Source organism: Arabidopsis lyrata, assembly GCF_000004255.2.
Source record: "Arabidopsis lyrata subsp. lyrata unplaced genomic scaffold ARALYscaffold_6, whole genome shotgun sequence".
In the NCBI taxonomy this organism is placed as follows: Eukaryota; Viridiplantae; Streptophyta; class Magnoliopsida; order Brassicales; family Brassicaceae; genus Arabidopsis; species Arabidopsis lyrata.
Window position 1 is genome coordinate 21,214,698 of NW_003302550.1, and position 18,845 is coordinate 21,233,542.

Sequence of the window (18,845 nt, forward strand, 5' to 3'; positions counted from 1 at the left end):
CTCTTAGTGATACTTTCAAATGAGGCTCCCAAAAATAGTACAACCTTCTCAGAGTTTTCCAAAAATCCTACTACAGATATTTTGGAAGTCCCTAAATTGAATTAACCTTATCCTTTATTAAAAATTACATCAAATTGCCATTATAAATAAGGTTTTTCAAAAAATAATATTAACAACAGTCCTCAAGGATACAAATCTTAAATACTCTATGCAATTTAATTACTTTATGAAAACGAAAATATATTAATAATTTTTAAAAATATTTAATGACCAATCAAATTGAAAAAATAAGATTACATATCTTACTTTTCTATATTAATTTGTCATCAATATACTCCAGCTCTATCTTTTTTTTATTCTATATTTATGAAACAAACAAATAGTCATATCCTCGATATAATAAAAAATAGATTTTTTTGGCATATGTCATGATTTGAAATTTTTAAAATGAATATAAATTGTTTAGCAATGAAACACCGTCATCCTTCATTGCAACTTTATTATAGACCGCCTCTCCAACTCCTAGTGGTGGGCGAAAGACAAGTATTCGCTATTTTAGTGATATGTGCTGCTTGACCCTATAATTTTTGTGTTATAAACAAGCAAGTACTTTCTAAAAAAATGTTTTATTTGTAAATTATAATGTGTTCCGTCCTACTCAAAACCACAAACGATCTCCCGTTCTAATGACATTCAATTCTATATTTCTACAGTGATGATGATAATATTTAGAGGATTCACACCAAAAAAAAAAAAATATTTAGAGGATGACTATTAGTAAAAAATTTCTATATGTATTATGTATATAGAAAAATTGGTTTCATACCTATTCATAAATTTTACTAATGAATGTTAGAGAATCAAATACCCTAATTTCAGGAAAAATGGTAGTGTATGTGGAGAGATATAAACAAATTGATTTGATTTGATTTTTTAAGGTTCACGGTATCAGATTCCGACATACGATTCACCAGAACAGTGCAAAAAAATATGGTTATGATGTTGCATACATGACACATATTAGTTAGTGCATGTCACCATGCAAATATGGTGATCATGTCGTGGCCTATACTGGGTGTATTAAGTAGCCATCATTTTCTCATTAGAAAAATACTCCCTCTGTTCCTAGAAGATTGATTTTCTAGAGATTTCACATTTCTTAAGAAACAATCATTGCTTAATTATTTACTTTTATTAAACATTTTTTAATAAACTATGAACCAATAGTAATCTGAAACAGTTAATCATGACGTCTTGAAATCTACGATATATTAAAATCAATTAATTAAAAATAAAAAAAATCTAGAAAATCAATCTTTGTGGAACAAAGTAAAAACACTAGAACATCAAATTTCAAGGAACAGAGAGAGTATGAAATTTGCGAAAGAAAGGAAATTCTAATTTCAATTGTTCTAGAAAAAGTTACAAAACAAAAGATTGAAATAGATTGTATTAAGTTAAGTTTCTTTTTGTTTTTCTGTATTTTCAATATATTGTTGTATTATATAGAAAGTGTTTTTTATATATTTGATTTCCATTTTGCTAATTCAAATTCTTCAAAGGGTCTTAACAAAAATCAATTCTAGTCAAACCTATATATTTATCTATTTTAGCTTTACTATATAAACAAATTCAAAATTATAATGAATACAAAATGATAATTTTCTATATATTGTTATTTTGAACAATATATAGAAAATGGAATTTAAAACTATTTTAAACGAAAATAATTCTAGTCAAATATTTATTTATCTATTATTAGCTTTACTATGTAAAAAATTCAAAATTTTAATATAACACAAAATGATATTTTCTAAATATTATTATTTGAAAATGGAAACTAAAATTATTTTCAAGGAAAACAAATTCTAGTCAAATATCTAATTTTCTATTATTACTTTTACTATATAAACAAATTCAAAATTCTAATGAAATACAAAATGATATTTTTCTATATATTGTTATTTTGAAAATGGAAACTAAATCTATTTTAAATAAAAACAAGTTTTAGTCAAATATCTATTTATCTATTTTTATATTTACCATATAAGAAAAAATTAAAATTTTAATGAAATAAATTTATTTTTATTTATATTTTTAATATGAAAACGGAAAGCAAAAATATTTAAAAAAAAAATAAAAACTAATTTTACTCAAATATCTATTTATCTATTTTTATAAATAGATAAATTTTTGGATGCTGTGGAAGCGTGTGAAACAGATTCATTGATTGAACAGAATGAATTGATTCAAGAACAAGACGAGAATCATTCCATGGATTCTGTTCTGGAACCTAGTTTTGTTCAGCATGTGTGTTCACCTCTAAAACATCAGTCGCTATTTGATCTTGGAATTACTACGAGAGGTGCACACCAAGTATTTGATACAATTCCAACAAGAAGAGAAGTTTTATCAAAGGGACACAAGAAAACGTTTCACAAGTCGTGGAGGTTCAAGTTCAAAGCAACATCACAACCAAGAGAATTAATACAAGGAGAACCATGGATTCAAGCGCTAAAGAAAAATAATCCGTTTCAGGATTTGAGAGAGAGAGACCAGACAGTAGCTACAGATTGGCTGGAAGGAACTTGGTTCTTTACTGATAAATCAAAGGACATTCAAACCAGCAACTCAAGCGATGGTAAGCTGCACTTTGATTCCTACAAACTGTTCGACAATAGGTTCATTAGAAGCCACAGATTCCAGCAAAGGAGGAAGCGGCGTTTATCTCCTAAATCATGGATGTTTAAGTATAAAAGGGACGACAAGAAACTGCAGGCACTTACATGTTCCAAGCATATGAGAAGGGTTGTTTCTCAACAAATGAGAATGGTTGAGACATCTAGTGATTTGTTGTTGTTGAAGGGGAAGGATAGTCCAGCATGGACTGCCAGTGGATTCGAATTAAAGGCAGATGATATAGCTTCGTCAAGTCAAGAGGGAAGCGAGTTGTGTACAGAAAAGAAAGAGGAAGTGAAAGGCTACTTCGATCGTTTTCAAGCGTTGGTTCTAATGAAAGGTATCACAGATAGTTCATCTAGTGAGGAAGAATTGATAAAAGAAGAAGCAGATTCTGTGAAAGTAAATGAAGTGAAGATGGAGACACAGATTGTTGATAGAGAAATGTCACCATCGATTGTAGTCTTGGAAACAGGAATGGAAGAGATGCTTGGATCACATGTGACGGTGGCTTTTGTTTTGAGACAAACAGCAATCTCATACTCTCAGTGTATTAATCACAACTTGTTCGAAACAACGCTTCTTAGGTTGCAGAGTAAGCAGAACTGGATTTTTAAATTCAAAACCAGCTCAAAGGACTACAAACTGCAAATTGAAGTTAAGAAATGGGACGTTAACAACCGAGTTTGGGATCCCGGAGGTTCAGTTTTTCAGGAATTTCTCGTTCAAGCTGAAGCTACAATGAAATTGTGGTTCTGGTTAAATAGTCGAATGTGGATGAGAGTGAGATTCTTCTTTTTGGGAGTTAAAAAGGGTTCAGGATAGCTTCTTCTTCTTGAGGGCAACGTTTCCATATCCACTCAACTTCTTTGGTTGTCTATAACGTGTTGCTTAGGGAACCAGAATACATTTTGGAGCATAAAATGGTTCAGCGGCAAAGTCGAGCAGCCACAATGGTCTTAATCACGTGGGAGAATGCATATGTGGATAACGATACTGAAAGTCAAGCTCCATGGGAGTTCTTGTCAATTCAATGAAGTATTATCCTTTTTCAAAACCTTGAGGTCAAGGTTTCTCGAATGGGGGAGATTTGATATAGGAAACAAGGCATTGATATATTATAGAGACACGTGGCAGTAGATGAGTGGAGACAGTAGCTATGAGACGTGGCAAGAGAAGATTGGTCGATGGAAGTTGTTAGAGGAAGAATCGAGAAGCAGAGATATATAGCAAATGAAGATCATTTGCAGAGAATAATAAGAAAATTCTGGATTTTGTTGTTTATCGTTTCTTTTGGATTCTCTCTGAGAATTGTTCCTCATCGTCGCCGGAGTTTCATCATGAACTCTTGCTGATGAGAAGTGGTGCTGCGTTACTTGCGAACGTTGTATCCATTTATCGTTATCAATAAACTCAATACTTTGTTTCCTTTATCAATATATGTAATGGCAATAAAGTATCTTGGAGTTAACAGATTTTTCCACAATCGTCTTGACGCTCAGAAACTCTACCAGGAGACTGGGAGCTTGATATCAGGTCAAACTTTGATTCTTATACTCAATTCTACTTTAAATTTTGTTGGATATTTTAAGTACATTTGTTTCTGCTTTTGTCATTTTGTTGGATATTGTTTCTTCTTTTTGCTACAAGATAGTTTCTTTGTTTAAGTCGAAAATGATTTTTCTGCAACACCTACCTCGTTTATGAATGGCTTCTTTTTTACTAGTTGAGTTGAAAACTTACTAATAAAGTTATTGAAGGAGTCAAAAGTATTGTTACTACTATAAATCTATTGGCCAAAATTGATTTATCAATCACGTTAAGATTTACTCGCTTCTCTTTTTTTTCTGGTTAAAAGATTTACATACGTCCTTATTGACTAAACCATCGCATTCATATGTTCTTACCTCTTATCTCTCTCTTTCTCTGTACCTCAAAAATGTGTCTGAATAATCTCTTGTCAATACTCTGTTTTGTCCTTGCAGCAAGCTTCTGCAGCGTGTCTGCACAATTCTGCGGGAAGTCACTGTTTTTCACACCCAATGGTACTTATGATACCAACCGTCGTCTCGTTCTCTCAACTCTTGCTTCCAATGTCAGTTCTCGAGACGGCTATTACAACGTTTCTGTGGGTGAGGGCCCTGAAAGGATCTATGCTTTAGGTCTCTGCATCCCAGGGAGTGATCCAAAGCTCTGTTCCGATTGTATCCAACCCGTTTCCCTCGCTTTATTACAAAACTGTCCAAACCAGACCGACTCATACCAGTGGGGAATTAAGACGATGCTCTGTCTTGTTCGTTACTCCAACCACTCATTTTTTAACTCTCTCAATCTACAGCCGGTGCTAAAACTTTGTAGCCCTATGAATATTACTGGGAATGTAACAGAGTTTAACAGAATTTGGGCGAATTTTATGGAGGATATGATCACAACATTAGCAGCTTCAACTTCATATGAACGCAGGCATTATGCGGCCAAGGCATCTCATCCGATAGGTTTACAGCGTATATATGCACTGATGCAGTGTATTCCAGGGGTATCTGTAGTTGACTGTGAGAGCTGTCTTCGGCAAAGTGTCCTTAAGAGCCTGGAAAACTGCAGTGGGAGGAAAGGGAGTAAAATTCGGAGGCCGACCTGCTTTTTCAGGTGGGAGTTTTATTCCTATTATGGTGCTTTCGTCGATACAGATTCTTCCCCTCCTCCAAACCCTCAAGGTCCTCAATTCCTGCCTCCCAATGCAACCGAGAACGCTATTGGTATTTTCTAAGGAACTTTAAAATGAAGCCTTATAACATATTCAAACTCCATATAACATTTTCCTTTACTCATATGTGATTCATATATGCTTTAGACCATCTCCAATGTATTTCCCTATTTTTAGCTCTATCTCTATAATAGAGGTAAGTTTTCTCTATTTTTACTCCAATATATTTCTCTATTTTTTCCTCTAAAAAGTTTAAATCTATTTATAGGAAAAAAAAATAAAGATTCTCTAGTCTATTCTTACCTCTATATATAGAGAAAAAAATAGAGATCTCTATTTTAGAGGTGAGAATAGAGTTGGGTTGGAGTAGATTTGCCTTTAAAATAGAGTTTAGAGACAAATATAGAGGTGGGTTAGAGATGCTCTTATTCACTAATAAATCTTGAAAGGACCAAAACTTGACTTGCTTTCGCAGATGGCACAAATATGTCCACAAGAACTATACTGGTAATTGTTGCCCCGGCAGCCATAATTGTGGTACTGCTTGCTCTAGGATTTGCTTATTGGAAGAGGATAAAATCATTCAAACAAATGAAACTTAAACGTAAGTTACTTTTCAATGTGGAGTAGAGGATATATATCTATTAGTCAAGATCTCTTGTCCTTTCCGTGTGTGATATTATTATCCCTAATACTTCTGCATAATAACACCACACATCCATCCATTGTGCAGCTGATGATGATATCACAAATTCACAGCCGCTACGGTATGATCTTAAGACAATCGAAGCTGCAACAAATAATTTTTCGGGCAACAACAAACTTGGTGAAGGTGGATTTGGTGTAGTTTACAAGGTACGATTTCTCTACATTCCTGATTTTCTTAATTACAATGTCTACATGAGAGCGATGAAGCCAATTTTATATATATTGGACTGTAGGGTACATTTCCAGATGGAACTGAAATTGCGGTTAAGAGACTATCAATAACTTCAAGACAAGGCTTGCAGGAGTTCACGAACGAGGTCAATGTCCTGTTAAAGCTTCAGCATAATAATCTAGTTGAGCTTCTTGGGTATTGCTTGGAAGGAGAAGAGAAGATACTCGTCTATGAGTTTTTGTCCAACAAAAGCCTCGATGTTTTCCTCTTTGGTTTGTTAACATTCCAAATTCCCAGTTTTGTGTACCTTCCTGCAGTTTAAGATGATTCCTCATCCCATCTTGACTAATGTATCGATATATACGCAGACACTATGAACCAACGGCAGCTAGACTGGACCAAACGGTACAATATCATCGAAGGGATTGCTCGAGGGATTCTGTATCTTCATCGAGATTCACGGCACAAAATCATACACCGTGATCTGAAAGTAAGCAACATCCTTCTAGATGCTGATATGAACCCCAAAATCGCGGACTTCGGCCTAGCAAAGATTTTTGCAATGGAGCAAACTCGAGCCGAGACTAGCAAGATAGCTGGAACCTAGTAAGTGGAGCTCTGAACTTAAATGAACCTTTCTTCTTCACCAATAAATGTAAGTTTTCCTGTATGTTCTGTTTTAGTGGTTACATGGCGCCCGAGTATCGAATGCACGGTCAGTTCTCAATGGAATCTGATATCTATAGCTTTGGAGTCTTGGTTCTTGAGATAATAAACGGCAAGACATGTAGCAGCATTTACCAAACAGATGGAACTTCTTGCAATTTGGTCACATATGTGAGTACTTTTTTTTTTTTTTTCCATCATGATCAAAATCTTTATGAACTATCTATTATTGTAATCACATATAAATGTTAGGCTTGGAGACTGTGGAGGAAAGGTTTGGCTTTAGAACTCATGGACTCGACTTTTGAGGAAGACTATCAAAGCGAAAAAGTCGATAGGTGCATTCATATCGCGCTTTTATGTGTTCAAGAAAACCCCGCTGATCGTCCAAATTTGTCTACAATCATCTCGATGCTCACTAGTAGCCAAATCACTCTGTCAATTCCAAACAAGCCTGGATTTTACGTACATAGTAGAAGGCTAGAAGCTGAAGGCTTAAAGTTGTTTGGCACAAACAGTTCCTTGTCCATCAACGATGATGTGTCTGTTACTCTTGTTTAGATCATCTGTTGATGGTGACTGATATTAATTATTATAATTTGATTTTGAGGCTTAGTGATGCTTCTGTACTATATTGTGTGACTTGGATATGAATGTGAACTGATGAAATCAGTAGGATTTAGGACTGTGAAGATGATTTGTGTATAAACCAAACCGGTTATTTACTAAACCGGTGTTCAGCCTTCTTCTCCTCCGGCTCATTTTCAAATTTGGCAATTTAGGGTTTCGTGACTGTTAATGAAACCTGATATAGGTGCCAAAAGCAGAGTTGTGCTCAGCTTGTATCCAGGAAGCGTCTGATGGAGTTTTCCTAACCAGACATATGCTATGGGAATTGTAATGCTGTCCGATAATCGTCTGGATGCTTCGACTACCCTGTTCTTGCCTTAAGGGTTCGAAACTTGGTGTCAGTCAGGTCAATCTTTAATCTTTACTTACTTTTGTCCTGGTTTTGCTTTACACATTGTTTGGATATGCTCAGATTAGGATTTAGGCTAACTTTGGTATCGTTAGGATTCAAGATTTAGAGTCTTTTTACTTTTTGTTTGCGGGTTTGAAAAAGTGAATGCCAAGGATGATATTGTTATTTCTATATTCAAGTTGAATGATTTGTCAACAATGCTTCTTCATGTATAAATGGTTTTGGTATTACTCTTTTGTGCTGAGAAAGTAATAAGATAAGCTATTGAAAGTGTCAAAATATTACTAATTTTGTTTCTTTGGATTGCTCAAATTGTTGGTTGACAAATTATAAAGAATGTTATTGAAGGTATCAAAGTATTATAATTGGAAAGCTAAGATTGAATCATTAGTTTGACCAAAAGTTGTAGACTTTCCTTATGAACGAAACCAATGATATAACTCATATCACTCTGCTTCGTTGATGAGATTCATTCAACAAGCATAGTGGGCGTGTAGTCTGGCTGCATCTCACATCATCAACATTTTTGAAACTTCAAACATTGCTTTTATAAACATAAAACACATCAGCTCTTTGCTATGATTGGCTCTCTGATTATGTCTATGCTTGGACTTAGCTTTTATAATGCAGTGGACATGTCAGTTTGGCAACTTGCAGAGAGAACTCAATTGCTATTAAACTGATATGAAATGTACGGATATGCATATACTAACCCAAAAAAATTCGTACAATTATGAGAAAAGCCAAGAAGATTTCCTTATCGATCTTCTTGTTTGTTCTTATATGCATAAAGGCTGTTGCTTTTTCACCACTCTGCATTGATGACAATGGGTTTGAACCCCCCAGTATTCTTTATAAAACTTACAGCCGCGACATCCTTTCAAATCTTTTTTCTAATGTGACGGCTCCAAGATTCTTCTACAATGCTTCCATCGGCCAAGATGAGAACACTGTGTACGCAATGGGGATGTGCATCACAAAGAGTGAACCAACGGTTTGTTCCGATTGTATCAAAGCCGCGACTGATGAGTTAAAGAGTTGTCCTAACCAGGCAGAAGCGTATAAATGGCGGTCAGCTCATAACGCGCTTTGTTTTGCACGTTACTCTAACCGTTCCTTTTCGAGAACGTCCGCCCTGGGCATCGAGATGCACCCGCTTTACAAGGAGTGGAATAGTAACGAAATCAAGACAGATTTAACTTTGGAAAGTTTTGAGGAAACTAAATGGAATTCATTTATTAGAAATTTGGTAACTAAGGCTTCCAATGAAAGCGACGCATTACTGTCTAACCGTAAATACTATGCAACTGGTGAATTATTCTTGACAAATTTTCAGTCTGTATACGCATTAATGCAATGCATTCCAGTTCTATCATCAGAACTTTGTGGATCCTGTCTAGAAGCGAGTGTGTTAGAATATAGAACTTCCGGCTGCCGTGGGACACAAAGTGGAATTATTGCACGGCCAAGATGTTTTTTCCGGTGGGATATGCAACCCTTCAGTGGAGCTTTTGATCCTGGTGAGTCCTCAAACTGCAAAAACTATTATTGCAATAACTTGTCTAAATTCATTTTCATTTTCTGTAGACCGAAAAGATCTGAAACATATTCAACCTAGCAAGAAAATCTCAACGACAATCTTCATAGCGGCTGTTGGTCTCACCGCCCTTCTCTCCTTTGTATTGTCTGCTGTAGTACTTGTACTAATTTTCAGAAGGAGAAAGTCAAACCCACCACCTGATTCTCCAAGTGAGTTGATTCATGTTTTCCTCACCATTTCCTTTCTGATTTCATCAAAATTAAGGCACACTGCCTGATCTGAAAAACAGTTAGCTAGCCAATGCTTATTATGTAGAACTTAGAAAATGCTTCGGTGACTGACAGCAAAAGTTTTAGTGATTAGACAAAGAAATATCACTACAGTTTCAAACTGTGTGTTCTGCTTATGTTTCGAGTAATTATACAAACAATTCCGTGTTGCAGAGGGTATTCCAACTACATATTCACTGCAATACGATCTGAAGACAATTCAGGCTGCAACATGTACATTTTCAAAGAGCAACATGCTCGGTCAAGGTGGATTTGGAGAAGTTTTCAAGGTTAACTTCTTCTGTTTCAAGATTTTTTTTATTTCTCTTGAAACTCTGTGCATGTGATCTAAATTCTGTCTACTCCATATTATCTGTAGGGTTTACTTCAGGACGGGTCAGAAATTGCGGTGAAGAGGCTGTCAAAAGAATCAGCACAAGGTGTACAAGAGTTCAAGAATGAGACTAGTCTCGTGGCAAAGCTTCAGCACAGAAATTTGGTTGGAGTTCTCGGGTTTTGTATGGAAGGAGAAGAAAAGATACTCGTTTACGAATTTGTTCCAAACAAAAGCCTCGACCAGTTCTTGTTTGGTATCTTGCATACAACACTCAGCTCATATTTTTCAAGTTGTAATGATTATGTGCTGTTTGCACTTCTTGAAACTTGTTTAATTTGACTTTTACAGAACCTACAAAGCAAGGCCAACTGGATTGGGCGAAACGGAACAAGATTATTGTTGGGACTGCTAGAGGAATTCTATATCTCCATCACGACTCGCCTCTCAAAATCATACACCGTGACCTCAAAGCTAGTAACATCCTCTTAGATGCTGATATGGAACCCAAAGTTGCAGATTTTGGAATGGCAAGGATTTTGAGGGTGGATCAATCACGAGCTGATACAAAGAGAGTAGTTGGAACCTAGTAAATATTCTTTTCGCCTTTATTGCCTATTAATCTCTGAAGTATTGATGACCCCTTTTGTACCACTAGTAAACTCAAGATTTGTTGTTTTCTCTCTTTGTTTCTTTCTAGTGGCTACATTTCTCCAGAGTATTTGATGCATGGCCAATTCTCGATGAAATCTGATGTTTATAGTTTTGGGGTCTTGGTTCTTGAGATAATAAGCGGAAAAAGAAACAGCAACTTCCACGAAACTGATGATTCCGGCAAGAACTTGGTCACACATGTGAGCATAAAGAGTTAAACTTTCAATTTTCTTGCTTCTATAACCTTATCATTTCCAAGGTTTTTGATGGTTTATTGTTTGACCATTGTGGTAGGCTTGGAAGCATTGGAGAAACGGATCACCATTAGAACTCGTGGATTCGGAACTTGGAAAGAACTATCAGAGTAATGAAGTAATCAGATGCATTCATATTGCGCTATTATGTGTTCAAAATGATCCAGAACAACGTCCAAATTCATTGAATGTCATCTTGATGCTCACAAGTAACTCCATCACTTTACCGGTGCCTCAGTCACCAATATATGAGGGAATGGAGATGTTTCTACCTCTGATCAAATCGGTTCCTGGTTCTATCAACGATTCATTGATTGATGACATAGTTCCTCGCTGAAGATGACAGTTACTTCATATCTCAGGTGTTAATATAATTTCTCTTAACACTTCTTATGAATACTTTTGTTGTGTTCAGTCATACAGTGTTATTAAAATACATGGAACCTCTCTTTTACAGGGTTTACTCTGTTCAAGCTGAGTTCGAAGATAAAGCAATGTAATGCAAATAAGCTGACTCAAGCAGGTTTTGTCTAAGTGAAAGATTGGTGTTTTTGGAGGTTCTAACCGGAAATCAAATTGTTTTGTATTGTTTTAACCGATTTCTATTTACGGTTTTATTGCTCTTTCTCCCTCGCTATCTTTTGCTGGGTATAGAATTTGTTTCATTTGGCTCCATCTACGATTTGAGCATAACTTTTTGTGTTGGTTGGAGGGATTGAAAACTAATGTGCATATGTAAATTTTGGCTATTCAAGTTTGGCTGCTGACTCCATTTGTCTCCAAATTTGGTCTGCTGATTTCTTTAAGGTCTCAATTGTCTAACTTAATGTTTCAGGCACGTTTTCCTTTGTTTTTGTTTGGTGCTTATAAAATAGAGAAATATAACATGGGGGTGGGAATCTTCTGACCATTTCACACTCTACTTGCTTCTTTTTTTGGCAGCACACTCTACTTGCTTAGTTATTATATGATTATTATGAATCCATTATGATGGTGGGGAATGGAGATTGTAGTTTTGATTATTACAATGTGACTTTTTGTCAAAGTCAACGGTCTTCTCTCTCATGGAAAATCCTCAGAGGATAAACCTTTTAACTTCTAACATCTAGCACTGTTGAGATTGAGTTCTTGATTAAACCTGCAACAAAGGAGAAAGCTTTAGTGAGAAGAAGAAGAAGAACAGAGCAAAGAAAAGAAGCTAGTGAAGAAGAAGAAGTTGTCGTGAAAGAGGTCAACGACAAGAACAAGTCAACAAGGAAGAAGAAGTTGGGCTTGTTGTTTTGTAATAATAAAAGGGATTGGGCTAATTATTTAGTTAGGCCCAAACATGTGTTAGTGTTGTTGTTAGCTTGTCCAACTAATAGTTGTTGGAGTTTGCTTATGGCTTTAGCTAAAGTAGAGTGGAGTTGTTGTTGTGTAAGGTGTAGTCGTTCCTTGCTTGTAAGTTTGGTTCTAGTCTTAGGGTAATGATGCATAGAAGTATGGTCTCGAATCTAAGTGAGTGTAGTGTAGCAAGTGGAGAAAGAACCACTATATGTATGTGTGTGTGTCTTGTAAGAAAAGTATCCTTGTGATCCATTAATACAATGTAGACAATTAAAGAGTAATGGTTTTTGTTCTTTCTCTCTAAAGACAATGAAACCGTAAATGAGTGTGAGAAATAGAGAGAATGTGAGAATGTCAACATGGTATCAGAGCTATAGTTATCCTTGGAGCCTGTTCAAGGAGAAAATGTCAGTCCAAGAAGAGAGACTGAAGATAAGAGAAAGATGGAGACTTCCATCAAAGAAGAAGAAGACGGCAAAGAAGCCGTGAGTAGAAGAAGAAGAAAAAGAAAAGAGAGGTACGGACCTGAGAAGCTTGGTGAGAAAGAGACCAAGAGGATCCGGACTTGAGAGAAGAAGAACAAGAAGAGGTGCAGTTCATCACTGAGAGGTGAGCTGAATGAAGAGAGTGGGGCCTTGAGCGGACCTGAGCTCATAGGCAAATGAAGAGATGCTGCAGCCATCTTAACAGAAACTACTGAGGTTAGTGTGCATGAAACAGAGTTCAAGGTTCAACAACGTTACAATTCACAAAGATGGATTGAGAAGAAGGTTGATGCCAAGAACAAACCTGTGAAGTGCCAAACCAAGAGGGAGAATTCTGTGGCTGAAGCAGAACAAGAAAGAAGGCACCAATGCAAGCTTGGTTGCAGCCTCCGAGATGAAATGTAGGCAATGAAGCCTTGCGTCAAAGAGGAAGCAACTAAGGTGGCGGCAATGGTGTTGAGAAGCTCCAATCCGTGACTAGGGTTAAAATCTGAGTGGATCAAAACCTGAAAGCGAGAACGAGAAGCCAAGGTTAGAGAAAGACCAAAGCCAACGGTTCAAGGAGTCAAACAAACCAAGTCCGAGAAAGCGGAGGTTGATGATTCAAGAGCCTAACAAGCTAAGGTTAGAGAAAAACCGAGGTGGAGATTCAAAGAACCAAACGACTAAGGCAAATAAAGCTAGGATGAGACTCATGGAGAAACCTAAGAGACTACGGTAAGAGAAGCCGGGTGATGGTGCCAGAGTCAAAAGTCCAAGGATAAAGCTGAGGTGATGGTTCGGAGAATCGAAAACAGAGTGAAGAGGCTGGTGATCACAGTGACACCAAGCAAGAAAGAAAAGAAGAAGCTCACCACAGTGGGAGCTGAAGCCGGTTGCAATGGCAGCCGAGCAAGAAAACGTGAGAAGATCTCACGATGAAAAAAACTTGGAGGAGACATGGAAGGCTCATGGCAAAGAGTTGAAGTGATTCCTGCAAAGAAAAGTTTTTGGTCAGGAATTGATCAAAGAAAACAGAGGAGATTGCGAAGAGAATGAGCCAAGAGATGGCAAAAATATTCGCAACAAAAAATGAAAGAAAAGGGTTGGATCCATCGGGATTCAGTTTAAGAGGGAGAAGAAGAGCTAACTTACGGATGTGGTGGTTGAAGACGGCGAAGGAGACTTTCACCGTGACGGTGACTGGTGATCGGTGAGAGTTGTGACCTCTAGCTGCCGTTGGAGAAGCTTAGCACCACGATAGAGAAAGAAGCTCTATTAAAAGGAATAGAAGCAAGAAGGAGATGCTCGCCGAAGAAGAGAAGAGAGGCGGTCTATCGAAGAAGAAGAAGCCGTGGGATTGAAAGCCCTAAAATTGAAATTGGGGATTTAATCGAAGAACTCAAGAGGGAGTGTTGAGATTGAGTTCTTGATTAAACCTGCAACAAAGGAGAAAGCTTTAGTGAGAAGAAGAAGAAGAACAGAGCAAAGAAAAGAAGCTAGTGAAGAAGAAGAAGTTGTCGTGAAAGAGGTCAACGACAAGAACAAGTCAACAAGGAAGAAGAAGTTGGGCTTGTTGTTTTGTAATAATAAAAGGGATTGGGCTAATTATTTAGTTAGGCCCAAACATGTGTTAGTGTTGTTGTTAGCTTGTCCAACTAATAGTTGTTGGAGTTTGCTTATGGCTTTAGCTAAAGTAGAGTGGAGTTGTTGTTGTGTAAGGTGTAGTCGTTCCTTGCTTGTAAGTTTGGTTCTAGTCTTAGGGTAATGATGCATAGAAGTATGGTCTCGAATCTAAGTGAGTGTAGTGTAGCAAGTGGAGAAAGAACCACTATATGTATGTGTGTGTGTCTTGTAAGAAAAGTATCCTTGTGATCCATTAATACAATGTAGACAATTAAAGAGTAATGGTTTTTGTTCTTTCTCTCTAAAGACAATGAAACCGTAAATGAGTGTGAGAAATAGAGAGAATGTGAGAATGTCAACAAGCACAGAGTCTTTGGTTCTGATTTTGAGAGAATGAAGACACTCAAGAGTTCCTTTTTACTAATCTTTTGTTCTTTCCTTATAAGCTTGGATGCTGTTTCTGCACAAGTCTGCTTCAATGGATTCTTTAAACCCAATAGTACATATGATTTAAACCGTCGTCTAATCCTTTCTTCTCTTGCTTCTAATGTCACAACTCACAACGGCTTTTTCAACTCCTCGATTGGTCAAGATTCCAGTAGGGTCTTCATCAATGGTATGTGCATCCCTGGGACTAAACCAGAGACTTGCTCAGATTGCATCAAAGGCGCATCAGACGGCTTGGACAGAAAAAATACTCGTTTACGAGTTTGTACCTAACAAAAGCCTTGATTATTTCCTGTTCGGTATGATATGATCGCTTAAATGATTATAAGTTCTTTGAAGTACTTATTGTTGCTAATGCTGTTATTTTTATGCAATGTACAGACCCTGCAAAGCGAGGCGAACTGAACTGGACAAGACGGTACCACATTATTGCAGGGATTGCTCGAGGAATTATGTATCTTCATCATGATTCACGTCTTACAATCATACACCGTGATCTGAAAGCAAGTAACATTCTTTTAGATGCCGACATGAACCCCAAAATCGCAGATTTTGGCATGGCGAGGATATACAGAATTGATCAAACTCATGCCAACACAAATAGAATCGTTGGAACATAGTGAGCTTTTTTTTCTTAATTAACCTTACTAATACAAACTATGTTTGGTGGTTACTTGTAGGCTAAAAAGTCTATCCTTAATTGCAGTGGTTATATGTCTCCAGAATATGCAATGCGTGGCCATTTCTCCATGAAATCTGATGTCTATAGCTTTGGTGTAATGATTCTAGAGATTATAAGTGGCAAAATGAATAGCAGCTTCTACGACATTGATGATTCTCCTAGCAATTTGGTCACACATGTGAGTATATGATCTTTCGAGTTACATGAGTGTATATGATTAAGCCAAAGGGTATTAATATATTTGATAACTTTTGTTAGGCTTGGAAGCTTTGGAGAACAGGGTCACAATTAGAACTCGTGGATCCGACAATAGGTGAGAGTTCCCCGAGTAACGAGGCTATTATTAGATGCATCCATATCGCACTTTTATGTGTTCAAGAAGATCCTGCAGATCGACCAATGTTGCCAGCAATCGTCGTGATGCTCACTAGTAATACAGACACTTTACCTGTGCCTCGAGCACCCGGCTTTTGCCTCTCAAGCATAAGTGAACAATCCACAATTCCTTGTTCTAACAATGATGTATCGATCACAGATCTAGATCCTCGCTGAAGAGTGGTTCTTTTTTCTTGATATTGGAACTGTATTGAATATATGGAAGTATCAACATCATCTCTTCTTCTTGTCATTACTCTACTTTATGAGACATTTTAACAAGTATATAGAAATATCTATATACATGTATTTCAGATACAATAAGTTTCACGTTTACTACCTATTTTCAGTAACCAGAATTGGTTCAGACATAATTAGGTCACTGGTGTTTGTGAAGCCATCTAAATTGATTTGGTTTGTACTTTGTATGATTTAGAAAATAGAAATAACAGTTTGGATTAAACAAAACCAAACAATAGTTTTTATTCATGGGGCTTTGTTACATTGTTACAAATTGAAACTACTTTTTTTCCCTATTATATCATCTTTTGAGGAGGAACTGGTGGAGATGGACCGCGACATCTATTTGTTTTTTCACAACCGCGATGGTACGGATTCGCCGGTTGTTTGGGTGGACATTTGCCATGATCACATCCTGGTTGGTCATCGCCGCCTTTTATTGGCGGATAGCCAATAACATTTGCAGCTGCTACGTTCATGTTGCTTATGAACAAACATGCTATGAATATTGCCACGGCAATATACCTTTTTGTTCCTTTCAAAATGCTCATGATGATTTGTGCTTCTTTTTTTGTAATCTGTGTTTTATATCGCTAACAGTGTTTTTATGTGTGTGAAAAAAGGTTTCACTTTCTGATATTTATAGAGAATGAAAATTCTGAAAGACCATATCCAAACATATCAAAACAGTGATATTTGTTGAATAATATGGAAGGAATTTTGGGGAGTTTAATTTGTCTTAATCTTTAGAAGCATTGTGTCATGAAATTATTTGTTGGTATACTAAAAAATATGATGATGTATTTCCTCTTTAGTTTTACTGAAAAAGATATTACAATAGGATAACTGAAATTTGCAAGTAGAAGATAATCCTATGGATTTTTTTTATAAACTAGTACTAAATATAAAGATGCCATAATAGTTAATAGTAATACTAATACTTTACTTCTATCTCTATGTACATAAGGTGTCAAATTTTCGCAATACGTGGAAGTGAAAAAAACAAAATACTAATTTTGTTATAGTATCTGCGAAAATTAGTAACTAATTTCTTTTAAACATATTGACCATTGGATGAAAATTAAATCAACATACCAAATATGGTCGTATAAGAGTTGTTGAAACTTGGATGCAGGGTACAAAACTTAAGCCACATAAGCTAAAGATTATGACCTAAACTTTTATAGATCATTGAGAGTTATTTTTTTTTTCTTTAATTTTAAAATGTTATTAAAATGATGAGATTTGAATAAAAATTTTGCTTTTTCTCTTTGGTTTTGATGACTAACATTTTTCTTTGTCGTTAACATTGAATTTCTCATGTTCTATTTGATTTATAAGTTTATAACATTTTCTAAAAATAACAAAAAATCTTATTTTGAATAGGACCTTCAAAAATGTTGGACCGGCTCTTCTTGGATCTCACGTTTATTGATGTCAAATTAATGTTGCATAAGGTAACATAATCGTCTTTAAAAATTTAAATTGATACCAAAAAGCCATTTAACCATGAATTAAATTGGGTTCTAATGTATCTATACTAGTATTTTTGAATTACATTTTAGACAGTAATCTTTGTTTTAATAAATATTTACAAAGAATGTCATTACTTTATATCCATGTATCCAAACAACTTATAATTAATTCTCTACTATCCACATAACTAAACACAATTAAAGATTTTAACATTTATTATAAAATTAAAAATATGCATATAATGTCCCTATAATGCTTAACAATAAACAATATAGACATTTAGAAAATTTAAAACCATAATTCCCATATCATTTTTTGTGTGATTTTGTTTTCAAATTGTTTTGAATCATCAAAAATACACAAAGTTAACAAAAATCTAAAAAAAAATTTCTGCATATATTATGATTTGAACTTAAAAATGGATATATATATATATATTTCTCAATCAATGAAAAAGTGTGTTCAACGTCTCACACATGCTACAATGCTTAGACAATGATAAAAAGTCATATGATAAATAAGATCGACATTAATAAAAATTTAAATATTATTAACTCGACGCTTCAATACGGGTTATAAATTCATTTAATTATTTTGTTAACAGTTATTATTACATATACTATTGTATTAGATATGTCGAATTAAGTTGATTTAGTTAAAAATGAATGAAACAAAAGTTGTCCCGTAGTATAGTGGGAATTAAATGCTAGTTGGGTTATGAATTTAAAACGAATGATTCATGTAAACGTCGTTTTTTTTAACATGTACGCCAAACGACGTCATTTTGTTATGCTAAAACGACACACTCGTCCCGGCAACAATTACGATTTGTCCGGTGAGGGTTTAATCGGATTGTAATCATCTGAGCTTATGCCTCCTTGAGTTATGATTCAATTAGGCTCCTCTAATCGTGCTCTTTGGTGGGTTGCAAGATATTTCTCGGAGTAGGGCACGGCGTGATTCTGTCGATGGAGCATTTTTGACTGACTAGTATCAATGAGTTTGACTCAAATCTTGAGTATTGAGGAAATCTCTTATATATATCTTTATATGGATCCAAGACTTGTTCTGATGCCTGTTGATCCTCAAAATCACACAAGTACGTATTTGGAGTCTTAAGGGCGAAAGAAGAATCTCTTATTTAAAGAACGAGCCGACAATTACAAAAATAGACGAGCTGAAAACTTAGAGTCCGAGCCGAGCCGCAATGTGCTCTGACGGTTGTACGATATTCTCAGTAAAGCGGT

The 18,845-nt window shown here is 35.8% G+C and overlaps 5 protein-coding genes across 9 annotated transcripts; 3 read left to right on the top strand and 2 right to left on the bottom strand.

The window, feature by feature from the left end:
- Nucleotides 1-4,104: 4,104 nt before the first annotated feature.
- LOC9308664 (putative cysteine-rich receptor-like protein kinase 32) lies at nucleotides 4,105-7,674 on the top strand. Its single transcript, XM_002872549.2, has 8 exons — nucleotides 4,105-4,215; nucleotides 4,665-5,435; nucleotides 5,859-5,987; nucleotides 6,117-6,238; nucleotides 6,325-6,535; nucleotides 6,632-6,869; nucleotides 6,947-7,100; nucleotides 7,182-7,674. The coding sequence occupies exons 1-8, from the start codon at nucleotides 4,125-4,127 to the stop codon at nucleotides 7,488-7,490; spliced, it is 2,025 nt and encodes a 674-aa protein (XP_002872595.1). The 5' UTR covers nucleotides 4,105-4,124; the 3' UTR covers nucleotides 7,491-7,674.
- A 665-nt stretch (nucleotides 7,675-8,339) lies between these two features.
- On the top strand, nucleotides 8,340-12,569 carry LOC9308665 (putative cysteine-rich receptor-like protein kinase 33). The gene is made up of 8 exons (XM_002872550.2): nucleotides 8,340-9,431; nucleotides 9,499-9,660; nucleotides 9,895-10,010; nucleotides 10,100-10,310; nucleotides 10,406-10,643; nucleotides 10,755-10,908; nucleotides 11,003-11,324; nucleotides 11,420-12,569. The coding sequence occupies exons 1-7, from the start codon at nucleotides 8,645-8,647 to the stop codon at nucleotides 11,297-11,299; spliced, it is 1,965 nt and encodes a 654-aa protein (XP_002872596.1). The 5' UTR covers nucleotides 8,340-8,644; the 3' UTR covers nucleotides 11,300-11,324; nucleotides 11,420-12,569.
- LOC110227671 lies at nucleotides 11,912-14,227 on the bottom strand. 5 transcript variants are annotated; one of them, XM_021022783.1, is made up of 5 exons: nucleotides 13,908-14,226; nucleotides 13,628-13,746; nucleotides 13,078-13,279; nucleotides 12,814-12,981; nucleotides 11,912-12,100 (listed from the first exon to the last, which is right to left on the bottom strand). In XM_021022783.1, exons 2-5 carry the CDS (start codon nucleotides 13,712-13,714, stop codon nucleotides 12,054-12,056), a joined length of 504 nt encoding a protein of 167 aa, XP_020878442.1. In that variant the 5' UTR covers nucleotides 13,715-13,746; nucleotides 13,908-14,226; the 3' UTR covers nucleotides 11,912-12,053. The 5 variants fall into 5 exon arrangements, 3 of the variants coding, with proteins under 3 accessions (XP_020878442.1, XP_020878441.1, XP_020878440.1); XM_021022782.1 differs by lacking the exon at nucleotides 11,912-12,100 and adding an exon at nucleotides 12,257-12,678 and having other exon boundaries at nucleotides 12,814-12,960; nucleotides 13,908-14,227; XM_021022781.1 differs by lacking the exon at nucleotides 11,912-12,100 and adding an exon at nucleotides 12,257-12,678 and having other exon boundaries at nucleotides 13,908-14,227.
- Nucleotides 14,228-14,229: 2 nt separating this feature from the next.
- LOC9308666 (putative cysteine-rich receptor-like protein kinase 35) lies at nucleotides 14,230-16,130 on the top strand. The gene is made up of 4 exons (XM_002872551.2): nucleotides 14,230-15,124; nucleotides 15,207-15,444; nucleotides 15,532-15,685; nucleotides 15,766-16,130. Exons 1-4 carry the CDS (start codon nucleotides 14,926-14,928, stop codon nucleotides 16,057-16,059), a joined length of 885 nt encoding a protein of 294 aa, XP_002872597.2. The 5' UTR covers nucleotides 14,230-14,925; the 3' UTR covers nucleotides 16,060-16,130.
- A 79-nt stretch (nucleotides 16,131-16,209) lies between these two features.
- On the bottom strand, nucleotides 16,210-17,253 carry LOC9308667 (protein RALF-like 28). Its single transcript, XM_021022785.1, has one exon. The coding sequence runs from the start codon at nucleotides 16,671-16,673 to the stop codon at nucleotides 16,419-16,421; it is 255 nt and encodes an 84-aa protein (XP_020878444.1). The 5' UTR covers nucleotides 16,674-17,253; the 3' UTR covers nucleotides 16,210-16,418.
- Between the last annotated feature and the right edge of the window lie 1,592 nt (nucleotides 17,254-18,845).

Coding starts and splice junctions, on each gene's coding strand:
- LOC9308664 (XM_002872549.2), top strand. CDS start 4,125: ATGGCAATAAAGTATCTTGGAGTTAACAGATTTTTCCACAATCGTCTT. Junction 5,988..6,116: donor CAAACAAATGAAACTTAAAC/GTAAGTTACTTT, acceptor TCCATTGTGCAG/CTGATGATGATATCACAAAT. Junction 6,536..6,631: donor CCTCGATGTTTTCCTCTTTG/GTTTGTTAACAT, acceptor ATATATACGCAG/ACACTATGAACCAACGGCAG.
- LOC9308665 (XM_002872550.2), top strand. CDS start 8,645: ATGAGAAAAGCCAAGAAGATTTCCTTATCGATCTTCTTGTTTGTTCTT. Junction 10,311..10,405: donor CCTCGACCAGTTCTTGTTTG/GTATCTTGCATA, acceptor TGACTTTTACAG/AACCTACAAAGCAAGGCCAA. Junction 10,909..11,002: donor GCAAGAACTTGGTCACACAT/GTGAGCATAAAG, acceptor CCATTGTGGTAG/GCTTGGAAGCATTGGAGAAA.
- LOC9308666 (XM_002872551.2), top strand. CDS start 14,926: ATGTCACAACTCACAACGGCTTTTTCAACTCCTCGATTGGTCAAGATT. Junction 15,445..15,531: donor AATAGAATCGTTGGAACATA/GTGAGCTTTTTT, acceptor CCTTAATTGCAG/TGGTTATATGTCTCCAGAAT. Junction 15,686..15,765: donor CTAGCAATTTGGTCACACAT/GTGAGTATATGA, acceptor AACTTTTGTTAG/GCTTGGAAGCTTTGGAGAAC.
- LOC9308667 (XM_021022785.1), bottom strand. CDS start 16,673: ATGAGCATTTTGAAAGGAACAAAAAGGTATATTGCCGTGGCAATATTC.
- LOC110227671 (XM_021022781.1), bottom strand. CDS start 13,714: ATGTCTCCTCCAAGTTTTTTTCATCGTGAGATCTTCTCACGTTTTCTT. Junction 12,982..13,077: donor CTTGGTTTGGCACTTCACAG/GTTTGTTCTTGG, acceptor TAACCTCAGTAG/TTTCTGTTAAGATGGCTGCA. Junction 12,679..12,813: donor TTTCTCACCAAGCTTCTCAG/GTCCGTACCTCT, acceptor CTCCTTGAACAG/GCTCCAAGGATAACTATAGC.